Here is a 17,438-nt window from a genome sequence, read left to right as displayed (position 1 = left end):
TCAACAGAGATTTGAGTATTTAAAGTCAGTTGGGACAGAAATACAGAGGCACTTCTGTAACAACTGAAAACGCTTAAAGACTCTTAAAATCCTAAACAACTTTTGAATGCACTTCACATTTCACACACTTGACTATATAACAGAGATTATTCAGAGGGCGATTTTAGAGTCCTGACATCACAAGTCACTATCATCACACCGTCTGAAAATCCTCCCTGACACTCAATTCAATGTTGATCAGCATGTATGAAGCAACTTGCTGCAACTTCAGGACTCACCATCTTTAATTGATTGAGGCAATTCAGATCAGACTTGATCCTTTTTTGTTGGCTGTACAGCCTTTAAAGCTGAAATTACGCTTCTGCTTACATGCAGGCAGAGCATGTGAGCGGAGTGGAGCGATGACAATTCCAGCTCCTCAAGCATGGAGCTGTACGTTATGCCTGCTCGCCCGCTCAGGGGCGATGAAGGTGGCTCCGCTTATTGTTGCTCCACCCTTCACTCAGATTTCACCCCGCTCCTCTCAAATCGCTCAGCGCTCGCTCCAGAAAAAGAAAATAAAAATGTATTGCATTTACTTTTAGCTTATTTGACTCATGAGAGCGCAGGTGGTCCCTCATCCTCCTCTTCCTCATGGTCAGTGCTGCACCTCATGGTGCGGTCTTTCTCTCCTTCTGTGCTGCTGCAGCATGTCTGCAGTTTCAAAGAGTAGCACGAAAGTACACACTCTGCAGCAAAATCTGGGGACCAAAACATTCCCAGAAGTACACTGCATAGGAAAAAAAATGACTGTTCAACTTAAGTAGACTGAGGGGCTCTGACTGATGAAATGGAGTTTCTGACTTTCAAGGGCCAACCCTGTTGCCATTTTCAAACATAATACCCCGATCTGTACAACTTAAGTAATGTTCACATGAATGTGTCTGAACAACACTGGGGAATGCTCATTTATGTGCAGCCCAGAGAACCTTAATTTAATCTTAAGACACCACATACACAGAAAAACAGACACACACAAGTTCTTGGTTTCCAAATCCAAACTCAAGCCCCTTTCTGCAGTGCTGGTCTGTGGGTTTGGAAAGTGGGCCAGTTGGGACGAGGCTCATGTTGACACATTATAGTGAATTATGTGGTGAAACACAATCATGATTGCAAACAAATAACGTCCACAGCCTACTGATGTTTAGATAGCAGCTGCTCTGCTGAACAAGGCCAGTTAGGGGTCAGCGGCAATCGCTGGTGCCAAACCCTCCGTGGTCTGCTGCTGCTGAGTCAAGCTTGTGTGTGTGTACAGGTGCGTATATGTGTATTTGCATGTGAATTTGGAGGGCCTGCTGCTATAGCACATGCAGGGGGATATTTGGCGAGGACAGTGTTCATGCTGACTGGTGTTTTTAACTGGCCAAGGGCAGAGGTAGACTTAGCAGGATTCTGGCAGCATTAGGACTCCATGTTTAACTGAGAAGTCACCTGTTGACCAATGTGTACACACACAAGAATCCTCTTTTGTTTGTTTTTTTTTGAAGATTTTTTTTGGGGGTCATTTTTGCCTTTATTGGATAGGACGGAGTCACAGCATGAAAGGGGGAGAGAGAGAGAGAGAGAGGGGACGTCATGCAGCAAAGGGCCGTGAGCTGGAGTCAAACCCACAGCCACTGCGGGAAAGACATTACCTTCATACATGGGGCGCCTCCTCTATCCACTGAGCCACCAGACGCCCCTCTGCATGTGTAACTTTAACTTAATAGAAGTTTAAAGGTGTTGAAATCCAAAGTTTAATGTGGCCACCCACCTCTGACTGCTACCTTAAACTTAGTGGTGGAATAAGTGTTCAGAAATAAAAGTGTCCATTATGTAAAAAGGCTTCTATAAGTTAGTATTATTACCGATGAAATAACCAGTAAGTAGAATTTAACATTGACAGAGGCTTGAGGTGGAAAAAAATTGAATTACTTTATACACTGTTGGATTATTAAACCTGTAATGGTCCAGCCTTTTTTCACAAAATTATATATTTTGTTTAAAAAAAATCATAACTAGTTACTATTAAGTGTCAGATAAATGTCAGTAATGAAATATAGGTGAGTGGAAGTGTGAAGTGGCAGAAAATGGAAAGAAATAAGGTACAAGTACCTCAAAATTATATTTGAGTACATAGCTTGAGTAAGCGTACTCTTTTTACCACTATCTAAACTCAACTTTTGAGTACTCAGAAAGTAATCTTAACTCAAATGTGAGCTGTTGCCGCACCTGAATTATAAACTATCCTGGAACCTAAATCCTGTCTTGGTTGTCATTTTGTTGTCTTTGTGAATATTTGATTGTTGCAGATTGTTTATGACAGAATAAACCCATGTCAAAGCTGTATGAGCCACTTGAATAAGTAGGAATTGGTTAGATGACTTGAATTTGAAACAACAAAACAACACCAAACATGATTTGTTTGTATTATACACATGAATAAACAGGAGAGATTGTCATTCATATTCATAGAATAGAAAAACAATGCCACAGGCTTGTCTCTGAACGCAACATACTCACACAAACACACAGGCGTCCCCAGTTCAGTTATCAGCAAACAAAGACATGGGCCACCGTGGTCCATTTCGGTAGAAAATGTTGAAAACCGACTCACATAGGCAGCCAGCAGATAAGCCAGTTAGCTCTGATCTGTGCGTGAATTGGGGAAAGTGTCATATTTCCAGGAAGCAGAGGGGATTTATTTGGCTGATACTGGCTCAGCTAACTGCTGTTTGTTCGTGCACTGTTGGCACTCATGGTATTTGATGTTCAGTAAAGGTTAAACAGAGGTGCACTACAATAACTTTATTTCTCTATACCTGTGGATGTTTTCATTTATTAAAGAGTGCAGAGGTGATTCTTAACTGTCTGCTCCTTTTTATTGTTAGTTTTCCAGTTAATCTTTTGGACTTTTACCTCTAGGTTTTTTTGTTGAACAGTGAAAAGAAATGAATACACTTTGGGTTCTCACCACTTTTTCAGAGTTTGAAGGTTATAACTTGGTTTTATAATTAAGGTTAAAGTAAGTTTAAGATTAAGGTTACTTGTTATGTGCTTGGGAATGCATTATGTCAATCAGGGTCCTTGTACGTATAGAAGTGCGTGTGTCTGTGTGTGCATACAGACATTTACTGTAGATGATGAAATTGGCAAAGTAGAGCTGAAACTGTTTCAATTAGCAGATTAATTGGTCGGTCAACCAAATGAAAAATTATTTGGCAACTGTTTTGATAATCATCTCTGCCTGTCGTAAGAGAGGATAATTTTTTTAGTCTTGTGTGTGCGCGTGTGTGCGTGTATCTGTTTATCTGCAGCTAATCCTGCAGCCTATTGGACCAATCAGCCTAATATCATATATGCACATGTATGACTGTATGCTTAAAGGCCTCTTGTGTTTGCAGTGATTCATAATTGTGTAAAAACATTTTTTATTGACTGTTTTATACCATTATTGATAACTGACTCCTCACTCTTCTTTATCGGGCAGGTAGAGGCCGTGAGTCATCATGAAAATCATGTCACAAAAGCATAAAGCAACGCTTTCAGGAAACTAGCTTAAAAACAAGGAGCCTTACGGTCTGTTGCATGCCTTATTTTGGCTTTTGTCAGGGCTTAAAACTGACATCCATGAAACAGTTTGGGTTCATTTTGAATCAGAGAAAATGTAAATTAATCAAATATTCAATATGTTATGATCCACTAAATTTAGGCACTTTTTGAGATGAAAAAACAACAACCCAACAACCTTATTTTTATCTTCTCCGCCATCTTGACTGTAAGCAAACCAGAAGGAATAACAAAAGGAGTGCAGCAGGCTAGCATACATACTTAGCCACTTTGACCTTTGAAAGAAAATCCAGTATTGTGAAGGATCTGACTTTAGCAGTGTCACATCATAAATGCCTATGAGATAAAGTGTGGCTTTAAAGACTAGTTTGTTATCCTATGTGGATACCGCACTTAAGTCTTCAGTTACACTGTGCTGGGATAGCTATGATACATCTGCAGAGATTGTGAGCTGTATATGTAATATTTTCTGTTTCAGGTCTACGGTGCTGCTATTCAGTTCTATGAGCTGTTCCCACTGGAGTGTCTGACTGATCAGCAGCGCTCCCAGCTGGGTCTCCTGAGCCCGGATCCACCGAAACCCTCCTCCTCCAGCCGCACGGGAACAGCCACCAGCAGCACCACTAACAGCAACACTACAGCCCCGAGCTCGGTCTACACCAACAAGTGTATCTGTCTGCTTTCACACTGGCCCTTCTTTGACGCTTTCCGCAAGTTCCTCACATTCCTCTACCGCTACTCCATCTCCGGCCCTCATGCCCTGCCCATTGAGAAGTGAGTTCTATTTTTTTAATCTCTTGATTTCACCATTTTATGCTCAGTGAAAGTCCTCCTAATTGTTTATTTTACACACTGTGAAGCTGAAGGAGCCACTGGTTTCTGTTTGGTTTTCCTCCATCTTTTTTTCCCCATTTCAAGTTTTTCCTTAATTAATGGCCTTAATGTTACCAAATATAGAAACAAAAGACTCACACAGATAATTCTAAAAAACTTTTAACTATTTCAGCTTTGTCTCTGAGAGATCATGTTTTGATTCCTTTTGCATGGCAAGTGGCTCTAAATACTACAATACCCATGAGCCTCATTTGCTGTTGAGATGGAGAGGAAGACAGTCAGAGGCACCAATCAGAGCGGCAGCGATTTTGAATTTTTTAACAAAACACGATACTGCTGTGACTGAATTAATATAAAATTAAGAAAAATGGAGTCAGAGAGTTGAAAGCTCAGGGATTGGATATTTCTTGCCGAAATGCACCCTGGGAGTCTCAAATACCTAGCCAGGGAATCAGACTAATCTGCCAGCTCATGTTTCATTTGCTCTGGCAGTTGCGTCCGGTCCTCCTCCATTCAGCCAGTTTCCCATCCGACTATATCCTGAGCAGGCCGATCATAACCATTTATCTAATATGGGGGGGGGTTTGGTACGATGATTAACAGAGCCGCCTCACTGGCTCTCAGATCAAACTAAGCAGCACTGATCAAATATAAATGGAAATTCTTTTACAGCATTGTCTATTTTTAGTTTTATCTGTCTTCAGAAACGCACTTCAATGTTTTTCTTGCTCGGACACCGCCCCTACCTGCAAGTGTCACTTGGTTGCTCTGATTGGTTGTAGGTCACAATGCTCTGTTGGTTTTATATAATTAAAATTGCATCCAGAGGCATTTTGGTCTGTGCCCATTGAAACCCTTGCAGGAAATCAAAAATGAACTGAGAGTTGTCAGACTGATTCACATCTGTAAATTATTCCAGTGATGCCAGAGTATTAGGTATCTTCTTCCAAAAGTTTTTTAGGTACATAAACTTGCACCCTTTTACCAGATATTTTCCAATCCAGTTGTTTAGTCTTTTGTACTGATGATGACCAGGAAAGTTTCACGCCTCTGTTCTGTTTCAACAGAAATGCTGCCAAGTAATTACCTGATAATGTTGAAATGTTTAGGCAAAATTAAAGTCAGTGACCAGTGCAGGTGATGTTAAAATCACCCCACCTCCACTAGAGAGATAAATCCTGTCTGAGTGGGGCTTCAGACAGATTTATTAGTTTTTCGCTGACAGAGGTGCAACATTCTTGTACAGGGAGTTATTATATGGTGTCAGCCTCAATAAATCAAAGCAGATATTATCAGTATGTGATATGCAGTGCAACTGAGGGACTGACAGCAAACCCTGATGTTTAATATTGATGTTATATTTTAAATTTTTACCATCTGTATACCAGAAACATTATGTTACATGTCGTGTAATATACCAAATTACAAAAGAGGTCCAGAAATATAGAATACCTCACCGATGCCTTTCTCTGTTGCTTAGTTGTTTTAGGTTGGATATTTACAACTTGATATGCTTTTCATGTTTTACTGCTGCTCATAAGTCCTACATGTCTGGGAGAGGTGCATTGACTGATTATTTGGCTACCATCTGCTGATATTTTTGGCCTCACATCCCCCTTACTCTTCTTCTTCTTCTTCACAGGCACATTTCTCATTTTATGCACAAAGTTCCCTTCCCTTCCTCTCAGAGGCCTCGCATCCTGGTGCAGGTAAGCTGAGGTCACAAGGGTAAAGATGTTTGTTGCACACGGTGCCAGTTAGAAATGGGGATTTATCAGAAATTTGCAGACAATGGTGTTGTTTTCTGAAGGAGTTGAGGATTGCCCGTGGGCTACAGCAGTTTAGGTTACTCCATTATGGATGAATATTTAAATGATTCAGTGCAGGCTTTTTTTTGCTTGGTTGGTTTTATCTCACTTTCCAGCTTTTCTGCAGCTTTCTCCTCACGACAGCCTGATGTTGAGCCAGCCAGTGTCTTCTCCTTTACCGCTCAGGTAAGAGCAGCTTCACATGCATTTTTCTGGGGATATCTGACAGCACTTATTTTGTGCTAAAATTTAAAGGAATTATGCATTTTGAGTGTATATGTGCATAACAGTGTAGTTCAGATAACATATTTCAACCTTGGAGAGGTCTGACAGTTTGTAAGATTGTTTTGTATTTTTTGTTGTTGTTGTAGTTTGTTGTTTTTTTCTGATGCATATTGATGAGAAAATAAATAGGTTTAAGATATGTATGTCAGCTTTCCTATATTACACACTTTTAAATCCCTTCGAAGAGTCAAAAAAGAATAGATAGTATGGCAGTATGCAGACTAATTGTGATGAGATGATTTTTGATTTGAATCTTATAAGTATTTTGGAACCCAAAATGTGTTCAGTGCACAGAAAAAGTTGAGAGATTGAGATACTGTAGTTTGATAAGTACGGATAATATTGTACTTTTTTATTGTGCTTTTTTGTAGTGGTGGTCGATTTTCCACGCTGCTCCAGAACCTCGGACCAGAGAACGCTGTCACCTTGCTGGTGTTTGCCGTCACCGAACACAAGATCCTGGTTCACTCGTTACGACCCGCTGTACTGACCAGCGTTACTGAGGCTCTGGTGTCTGTAAGTTACTGCTTTTAGCTGCACAGAGATGTTTCTTATCAACCTCCAACGAGGGATGTAATGACCACATTGGCTTCACGCTCTTAATACGGCTTTCCTCTTCTTTGCTTTTGCACATGTATTCTTTTTTTTGTTAAATTCTGCAATCATAGTTATTGATGTCTAATATTGTTGATATAGTTATTGTGTTGGTCTCCATCAGTTGTGGAAATAGGAAGCAAAAGTTGTAAACTGTGTTTAAAGTGAGGGAATTCTGGTTGTTAGCAGACAGTGTTTGAACCAATTTCATTTACATCATTAGAAAGTGTTTTTATGCCTCCCTTCAGGCAATAGCTGTGGCTGGAGGCAATTATTTTTTGGGTTCTCCGTCCGTCCAATTTTAGTGAATACGATATCTCAAGAACGCCTTGAGGGAATCTTTTCAGGTTTGACAAAAATATTCACTTGGACTTAAGAATGAACTGATTAGAATTTGGTGGTCAAAGGTCAAGGTCACTCTGACCCCATAAAATTTACTTTTTGCCCTAGTTCAATAATTCATACCCTAAAATTTCACACAAATGTCTAATAGGATTTAATTAAGTGCTTTTCTGGCTCTTGCTAGACATCACAGGTCAGAGACGAAAGCCGAGACGTTTGGTCAGATACTGTCGGTGGCGCTAATTTTGAGCGCCCACCTTAAAACTGTGCTGATTGTATCGACCTTTCATGCTGCTGAGGGAAAGATGTGTGTGAAGAATCCATGTTTTCACATACATGGATGTAAACTGTAATTGCATCTCGACTGTTGTGTGGAGGCATTCAACCCTGTGGTGGTAACTAGTTTTTTCATAGTAAAGCTCAAGTGTACTGCTAACTTTATGGTGACACATTGTACTTAAACCTGCAACTTTTAACAAGGGAGCCCTGTCCTGCTTTTCATCTCACTTTCTCATCTTCATCCTCAGATGATCTTCCCGTTCCACTGGCCGTGTCCGTATATCCCTCTGTGCCCCCTGGCGTTGGCTGACGTGTTGAGTGCCCCCTGTCCGTTCATTGTAGGAGTGGACTCTCGTTATTTTGATCTTTATGACCCCCCACCGGATGTGAGCTGTGTGGACCTGGACACAAACACCATCTTCCAGTGAGTGCAATACACAAAAACTTTCCCATTGCTGTTGAGTCATTTAGACAAGCTATTGAAGTGAGGAATAAAATCTGTAAAATGACACTTTTACTGAACTTAATCAGTCCTTGCTACTAAGTTGCCCCTTATGATGAATATTGTAGGGAATAAGTGCAGGACAGTGAGCTGCGTATATACTGTACAGCACTTCCAGTGGAGAACTCAACATTGTTTCTTGTGCTGCATCTTTTTTTGTTCAGACCACATAACTGCCAGGTCATGAGTTCTAAGTTTAGAGACCAGGCCAATTTTCCTGGAGGAAATGTTTATTTTTGTAGAGTCAGACTCATTTTAATATGAAGAGAATGCATTTTTCTGGTGGCTCAGGTACGGTCATTAATGGTTCATATAATTTATTTTGGCCTCATTACCAGCCAGACAGAATCAGGGTGGTCTGAATACCCCTGGAAAGCAGTGGGTCCATGTTGGTTTTGGCCTCTCAGCTTCTCCACAGCTCACTTCATGCTTCTTCTTTTCCAGCAACGAAGATAAGCGAGCCCTCACATGGAAGATCCTGCCAAAGAAAGCCTGTAAAAACCTGATGAATGTGCTGAGCAATCTGTACCAGCAGCTGGTTGATGGTGAGTTCTGAGCTGATAGACCAAAGGATTGCAAAAGTGTTCTCAATTTTGTTGTATTACTTTCATTTCTTCCTTCATTCTTTTTCAGTCTTTCATGTAAATACACTTTTATCAAAGTTTTATATTCATAAGTTGTTTTTTTCAGGGTTTGTACAGGGCACTGAGGTGCTTGTAATACTTAAATTTGGTACTCAGAAGTTTCATTAATGGAATGCTGTGAAAATCTTGGATTTTCATCCCTGAAAAATGTATGTGAATAATAGTGAGAGGAGAACACAATTATAAATTATTTTATGAAACATATTTAAAAATGCTTTAAGTTAGGATTCCAAAAACTTCCAAAAGCTGTACATGAATTACATTCTAATGCTGTTTGAGCAGTATGAGCTCAGAGCGCCAACAGGATGGTAACGCTAGTAAATAGTTGGTGCCAGGGTGTTTCATTAACCTGGAAGAAGTTGACACTGGAGCAGGGAAATCCATTAGTTTTGAGCTGAAATTCAGCAGCCCTGTGTCTCTGACTGTAGAAGATGGAGCTGTGAATGTTGATGTGGAGTTTGTTGGTTGCAGCGCTGGCTTTTGACAGCTAGCTTCGCTTGTTAGCTGCTGAATCACAGCAGAGTTAGCAGCCACTGGACTTGAAATCTGGTGATCCCTGCAGTGCTCCACTCAGATTCAGACAGTCTAGAGAGGGTTTATGGTTTATTTGCTGTTTGACATGTGGGTCAGAGGCTTGGTTATCCATGAGTGTAGCTGTGCTGTAAGTATACAGTCTGAACTCAGTGGAGTTTACTCTGAAAGAGCTGAAAGTCCAGTATTAATCCTCCAGACTAAGTTGTTACTGCTTAAGAAAGAATTCAGGCTGAAATTATATTTGGTGTTTATGTTTGGTTTTTTTTTGTTTGTTTGTTTTTTGCTTCTTAGCAGTGAGCAAAACTACAGAGATAGTTGTGGAGAAAACCCTTTCAACATTGAACATTAAAATGAGTGGTTGGAAAAATACTTGAAAGTCCTTCAATTTCACTTCCCCCTGTACACACAAAAACTTTTATTTTTCTGTGTAACTGAATAGAAAGTGAAAGGTCTGTCACTTTTTTCCAAAGAGTCAAGTTCAAGCAAATTCAAACTAACATGAAATTTGTTCAAACCAATGTAGGGCATTGTATCTTTTTGGATTATATTTCTGATCTTCAGTGTAATCGAAATAATACAAAAAATCACATTGTGTTAAGCTTTATTCATCATCTGTGTTAGGATTTCGTTGTCTTAACAGTTTGTTTTCCATTCGGTCTGTACTGTTCGGCTCTCCATTCCACTAATTGAAAGCCAGCAATAATCCCATCATAGTATAATTTCCTAATTACTTGTCTGCCCAGTCATTGTGCTCATTGTATTATTGTCAACTTTCTCCTCTATTCTTGGAGCATGCTCACTGAGAGACCATGAAACTTGCTCCTTATTGAGCTGCAGAAATTGAATAAATGAATTTTCTGATTCAGTGAAGTTGAAAATCTACCCAGTTTCTGCCAGAAGTGCTGAATATTGATATGCCTGCCAGAGGTTTTAGTGGAGACATTTAAGCTTCATGGATGTGAATGTCAACTTGAGTTTATTTTTCCTTTTAATGAAAGCCAAATCCTCATTTGAAATACAAATACTTGCTCAGTTAAAGCAGTGCTTTGGCTGTATGACCTTTCAGAACATATGCTTTGATCAAAACCACTTAATCAAAATTCAAAATATGGCACATTTTCAGCAGCAGAAGTGGTGATTCATCCTTAATGTTGACATGAAGAGATTTTAATACAGCATGAAGTGACAGCTGCTGATTTTCCCCCCTTTTGTCTTCAGGTCATCAGCGGCCTGATGGGCTGCTGGAGCTGAACATGAGTGATTCGTCGGAGCTGAGCTGCGGGAAGAGCCTCCACATGCTGGAGCTGGAGATCCAGGAAGCCTTCCTCCGCTTCATGGCAGCCATTTTAAAAGGCTACCGCTCCTTCTTACGACCCATCACACAGGCACCCTCCGAGAAAGCCACAGACGCCAGCTCACTTTTTGACTTGCAAGGTATCTGGAATAATGTCACTCTGACTATTTGTGGCCATAAAAAATATTTATTTATGTGCAGTGCATGGGACATGGGGCGAACAGATGACCTAAGCCGTCCTTTTTTCCCCAGCAGCCTCCTCCTGAACTCCTCACACACACCTAAACAAGTCCACTCTGAGTCTTTTTTCTCTAAAAGAAATGTAACTGAATAATGTTTACTGATCACAGATGGGAAGCTTTGCTGTTCTGATACCAGTAATCTGAAGACGTGTTCTGTCGTGCATGACACAAGCTAGTCCACCATGACCTCCTCAGAAAGATGCAGCTGACTGAGCCCTCTGCAGAATTATTGGTTTACTGTGCTTTCTAGTGAACAAACACTAGAAAGCCTTTAATAATGGCAGCTTTTGGAGGTCAACCACCATAATTTAGAGGCTCATAGAAACGTTTGTATATAGTCATTTTAACAGAATATAATCAGAAGGAGCTTTGGTGTGTTTTGAGAGGTGTCCTTTTGATGAACAGTATTTCTGAGTTCAAAATGATAGACATGTGGGATACAACATTGGGAGGAATTTGACTTGATCATTTGAAGGGAGCATGTCATGTGATGTCAATCACAGTGAGGCCTTGAGGGTGTAGTGCCGACGGGATAGTGGTAGGGTTACAATGGTATGAGATTTTTACGGTACGTTAACCATATAAAAAAAAAAAATCACGGTTTCATGGTATCACAGTCTAGGTTATTACACTACTATTATTATTATTATTATCAGAGGATGATCACAGAATTATGTTTGAACAAATGCTTTATTATAATTGAAACTTAAAATGATGTTTTTAATGGAAGTATGTTTAAAAAGTCAGCCAGGCAGTCGAGGAGGAAAGTAAATGCACAGATGCAGGAAAGAAAACATGATTGGATATTGATATGAGAATACAAAGCAATTATTTATTTATTTATTTTTTAGTTTTTACTGTATTGTTAAATATGTGAACAATATGGCCAGAGGAATGATGCGTGTTGAAAGCCATTTTTCAACTCTAAATGAATGACTTAAGCCAGTAAGTAGATCCTGAGTTTCTAAGACTACAATTTCCAAGGTCAAGAATAACTGTTCTCACTCGAGTATTGTAAAATGTTAAAGTGAAATCTTTTCTTTTGGAGAGAACCTGTTTACACTGACATTGTCTATCTAGAAGGAGCTTTTTCTTCCAATATTGGTACAGTAAGACTCAATATATATCAGTCATTCTGTCAAGTTTAGCATTGTAGCTCTTTGTCAAAAACAGGATAATTTCTTAAATGGGTCCACAGGCCTATAACAGCATGAGCCCCCCTGATGTCACTGTTTTGAGTCTCATCTACAAACATCTGGATATCACTTATGGGTGACATCTCAGCTTATGTGCAGTTGGTTCCTTATATCATTTTGCAAATCAAGGTTATTTGGATAAAGAGCCGGGCTGATATTTGCTTAAATTATCTGAGAACTCATTGAAATGATTTAAGTAGCTAAGGGGATAAAACCAATATTACTGAGATCAGTGATTGATGACTGGTGTGCATGTTTGAGCACATCGACCACCAGACAATTTGGCATTCAAAAAAGTTTGCTTAACTTTTTTGTCATTATTTAGTCCTCAGCCAAGACTGTGAATTCACAGGTATACAGTTACACTGCATGATTAGTGCTAATGAGTCTATGAATACATAAATACTGCGTCATCTGTAGCACCTTCCTCTCTACAGCTGGCCAGCCTCAAAAACAGATGGTGTTGTTTAATACATGAGCTTTCATAAGTGTCCATCCTCTCCACTGAGTAAACACAGAAACTGTTTGGAGAGGAAGGCTGGGGTTTGAGAAAGACGCTGGGGTTGGAGGTTCACGGCTGTTTGCAGACCGAAGGTTAGTCAGTTGGCGGTGCAGCTGCTAAAAGCTCCAGAGGCCTGAGAGTGGCCTCTGGATGGGAGCTTGTGATAGCTGGTCGACATCACAGCTGAAGTGAGTTAGGATGAAATCACGGCTGCTCTGCTGGAGGATAGCTGTAGCCAAGGTCGTGTCCAGTGTGAGTTATATGATACAGCAAACAGGAATGGCTGCACTGCATTACATAATGACTCGAGGAAAGATGTAACGGCTCATGCATCATGTGTATGAACTCCTGACCGTTTTCAAATCTAATATAATAGCAACAAAGAAAAAAAAAGTTATTGGTCATGGACACCATTCATTTTATTTGTCTCATGAAATCATAAAAATAACATTTCAGTGAAATCTAATAGTAATGGGAGACATTATTTATGGTTCCTCCTGCCCGCATAAATCACAGTTTCCTTCTTCACATGTTTAAAGTGCTTTCAGTCCAGCATCTTTGACGTTGTCAGTGTTACTTACAGATTGCGTCGGCATTTCCTTTTGCTTTACAAAGTGTGGAATTGATAATTATTGATTGAGGTCTGCGTGTATCCAAGTGCGTTCTAGTGTATGTTAGTTACAATAAACCAAATACTTGTTTTTACCTGTTGTAGCTCGGTCCAGACCTTGTTGTTTTCATGCAGGAACTATTTTCTTTCCACAGAACTGCACCCACCAACTGTATCATTGTGCAGAGGAAATCTACTGCTAGCTCACCTAGCACGACTAAGCCATCTAACGTTACAGCTCAGCTAAGGAGGATAATAATAATATTAATTCATTAATTCATTTTCATTCATTGTCCGTAACTGCTTACCACGACGACCCTTGCTCCGTAAGGGTCATGGTGGGGCTGGAGCCTATCCCAGCTGACATTGGGCGAAAGGCGAGGTACACCCTGGGCAGGTCGCCGAATGTCGCAGGGCTAATAATAATAATAGTAACTTTGCTTTTTATAGCACATTTAAAAACAGATTTTTACAAAGTGCTTTGACAGACAAAGCAAAGGTAGAAACTCAGAGAATAATAAAAATAAACATCAACAAACATGCCGACAGAGAAAAGTCTCGAACAGTCAAACAAAAGGGCCAGAACAAAATGTGTATACAAAGGTCAACAAGAATAAAGCAAATAAAAGTAAAGAAAACAAGCAGGTCCTCATCATCATGATGCCATTAATGTTTACATCTTGCACTGTTGTGAGCACGAGCATCTCGTCCATGAATAGATGCACACTTCCTTCTGTGCTGTTATGTGGTTGTTGGGTGTAGTTTGGTAGAAAGAAAATAGTTCCTGTATTAAAGTGCTCTCAACAAGATCTGTGGATTATCTTGAATAACTGGTCATGAAGAGACATTGCTGCTTATTTTTTCAAATGTATTTTTTGGCACTTTGAGCACCACAAGTCGAGTGCTATCTATTTCCATTATAGTAAAGAGAAGGCAGACATCTCTACGACTGATATCTCAAACAGTCAGCAGCTCACACCAAAACAATCTAGACTGAAAAATAGAACAATGGGTGAGCGGAAAAATATGTAGTTTTGATTATGGAGTGAACTGTCCTTTTAAATGTTGTTTTTGAAATGTAGATGTAGACAGTTAACACTTGAATGACTTGTTGCCCATGTAAGCAAAGTTCAGTTCCCTCAAGGAACATTTAGTAGCTGTTCGTGATGCGGTCAAAGTTCCTCCGCTGATGGGGCGCCCAGTAGCTCACCTGGTAGAGCGGGCATCCAGTATACAAAAGGCTATGTCTTTTCCACAGCTGCCGTGGCACCCTTGGCCCGTGCTGCATGTCATCCCCACTCTCTCCACCTTTTCATGCCAACATCTGTCCTATTTAATAAAGGGAAAATCCCTAAAAATAATCATTAGAATAAAAGTAGTCCTGCTGATAACCAAAAGCTCCAGAGCAGCCACTCGATAGACCTTGAGGTGAGATGGTTTTCTCAGGTGGCAATAATTTGTTCTTGTTGGCACTTGTTAGCACTCATCAGTACTGTTAAATCTTTTACCACATTACTAAATAATGACTCAGATCCTGTCAGTTGCTTCATTTCAGTCAGTGTCGCTTTTTAAAAAAACATGCATTGGGACCTTTTTGGTGAAAGTTAATCGCATAATTATTTAATCTACAAGTTGTTCCACTTTATGACACCACCAGAGGCTAAGTGTATTCATTTTTACAGTGATATGATCCACAGAAAAGTAAGAAACCTTAAGATTTTGAATCACTTAAACCCGCAACTGTGGAAAATATGTTCTTGATTCAGTAATAAATTGAGTAATACGTAAATCCCTCGTTAGGTCATCGGGGGTGTTTTTAGATTATACTGGAAGGCTGTACTTAAAATAAAAAAGACATAAAGAGTGGTGTAGTGAAGCCACTGAGAGGACCTTTGGTCAGATTTGATTGATGGTCCAGGTTGCAAGCGGCCAGTGTCAGGATTAAAATATTTATCAGCTTCAGGAAGTGTTTCTGTGCCGCGCCACACGTCACTGTTTGGCTTCCACCTCTGTGCTGTGAGCCAGTGGTCATCCATCCTGCTTTCAGTCTCAACAGCAGCGACTTATTAGTGAGTTAAGCTCCTTTCAGCATCTATTAAGGAAGCTATTTACCATGTTGTTTTACATCCCAAATTGGCCATTAGACTAATAACAATGTGTTGGCTTGCATCATGCAAACCAAGACAAATGGAAGTTTGTAATTCCTTCTTTGGGATAATGGATTTCTTAACCAGAAAATCACATAAATTGCTCTTGTGAATGCTTTACTATGTAAACAGACTTGCTGCTCTATCTTAAACTATCTGTAAATCATTCCTCACATTAGTAAAGTTAACGGAAATATTTATGTCCTCAGGCTTCTTGAAGAGCCGCGACCGCTCACATCAGAAGTTCTACTCGCTGATGACCAAAACTCAGATGTTCATCCGCTTTATCGAGGAATGCTCCTTCGTCAGCGACAAAGACGCCAGTCTTGCCTTCTTTGACGACTGTGTGGACAAAGTAAGTGTGGTATTTAATCATGTAAAAAAAATACTTTATTTATGTGTTCATTTTGATGCAGTGGAATTAAGCTTCTCACAAATATACAAAAAAGGTTTCTCCTTTTCCTTAATTGTTGATGTTGTTACCCTCATCTCAGTCCTCTGTCTGTGGGAGAGGTTCTACTTTTCTCACCAGACCTCTTTGTTCTCGACTCATTGTAATATTAATAGTTTCCACTCGTCTGCAAACCTTTCCTTTTCCAATTTCTTGAGTTTTTCTTTCTTTCCCTTTCTGCCTTTGTTTGCGAGCAGCTCTACAATTCAGAGCGGAGTGCAGACAAAGGAGGCAAGGTAAGTCTGTTGTTATTTGATTTTCCATTTTCACCTGTCTTGGCTGCATTTTGTTTTCAGGCAGGGCAATTATTGCATGGTGCATGGTCGCAGCAAACAACAAAATAGGTTGTTCAGGAAACAATATTTGTCTGCTAGAATCCTAGAAGTAAGTAGCATGGCTTTAGAAAACCTTCTTCCCCGGCAGCTTTAGTCAGAGCTTTCATGGTATTTTTTATCAGTATGTAATTTAGATGAGTTCCCCATGATTCAAACTCAATCATCTTCCCAGATTCTTCCGTTTTTAATGAATATTGGAATATTCTCGGTCCACATCAAATTTGCTGCAACAGCAATTCGTCCTGAGATAGCAAAAGTCTCATAGAAATTCCTTGCGCAGTTTTCTGCAAAGATTCTGCCCTAAATTTTTCATGACTCGAGAGAGTGAAGGCTTTTAACGCTTCACTGATTTCTGAAGTGCTAACAGAGCTTGAAGTTAGATTTTTTTTCTTTTTAACATCCCCTGGGCTCATACCCTTCAGTGTGCCAATATGAAGAGCTTTGGAGAGGCTGACAGTGGGTCTTGTGTGCTCCACTGGGAGCGTTTTGCGTCATGTGACCCCGGGTGTTCACAGGGCAGTGTTCCTCTATCAGACTGCATGTGTATGCTGAAGGTTAAATTTTGTGTGTTTGCAGTCTAAAAGATCGCACAGTCACTCGGCTCTCCAGTCACGTCTGTGGGTCACTGGTTCTTGCAGGTGACATTTGTAACAGACTCTGAAATAGACTTGGCTGTCCTTGGATTACTTGTGTATGTGCGTGTTTGTGTGTGTGTTCTGGCTGTAATTGAGACATAGTGGAAGTGACTCCAGAGGCCAGCATCTACAGCCCCCCCCCCCACTGTGTGCTCAGGCCTGCAGCGGGGCCCAGGTCTCCTCGGTCCTCCTTGTGTCAGCTCCACGGACGATTAAATCCTCCAACTGTCTTGCTGCACTGTGGCTGGATTACATTATCTGCTCTCACACTGCAACCACTCAGCCCACACACAGACACACTCGACTACACACAAACACACACACACAGCAGTTACATACAGAAAGAAAAGGTTAAAACATATTGATCCCCGATGGAAAGTAGCTCATTGCAGCAACAAAACAAATAAAATCCAGCAGGGGAACAAGACAGAAGTCAGCATAATCACACAAATGAAATTCAATGACATTAATTTAAAAGCAGTAGAAAAACAAACTGTATAGGGCAAAATTGTTGTGGGGGGTTTCATAAATCAAGACTGAAATTTAAAGATCCAGTCAGTAATTTATTTAACAAATGGGCTACATTACAGGTGTGCTTACCTACATTTTTGGACCA

The 17,438-nt window shown here is 40.2% G+C and overlaps 1 protein-coding gene across 1 annotated transcript in view; it reads left to right on the top strand.

The window, feature by feature from the left end:
- The window catches only part of LOC121943806 (C-myc promoter-binding protein-like), a 58,030-nt gene that overhangs the window by 11,649 nt on the left and 28,943 nt on the right, over nt 1–17,438 (top strand). The window contains exons 5-13 of the mRNA XM_042487429.1: nt 4,067–4,362; nt 6,065–6,131; nt 6,358–6,416; nt 6,887–7,031; nt 7,979–8,154; nt 8,677–8,777; nt 10,629–10,844; nt 15,611–15,756; nt 16,050–16,088. Of these exons, the coding sequence (XP_042343363.1) occupies nt 4,067–4,362; nt 6,065–6,131; nt 6,358–6,416; nt 6,887–7,031; nt 7,979–8,154; nt 8,677–8,777; nt 10,629–10,844; nt 15,611–15,756; nt 16,050–16,088 (1,245 nt within the window). The remainder of the gene's footprint in view (nt 1–4,066; nt 4,363–6,064; nt 6,132–6,357; nt 6,417–6,886; nt 7,032–7,978; nt 8,155–8,676; nt 8,778–10,628; nt 10,845–15,610; nt 15,757–16,049; nt 16,089–17,438) is intronic.

The sequence above is a fragment of the Plectropomus leopardus genome, chromosome 1, assembly GCF_008729295.1.
Source record: "Plectropomus leopardus isolate mb chromosome 1, YSFRI_Pleo_2.0, whole genome shotgun sequence".
NCBI classification, from domain to species: domain Eukaryota; kingdom Metazoa; phylum Chordata; class Actinopteri; order Perciformes; family Serranidae; genus Plectropomus; species Plectropomus leopardus.
This window is presented reverse-complemented; position numbering and strand designations above follow the sequence as displayed.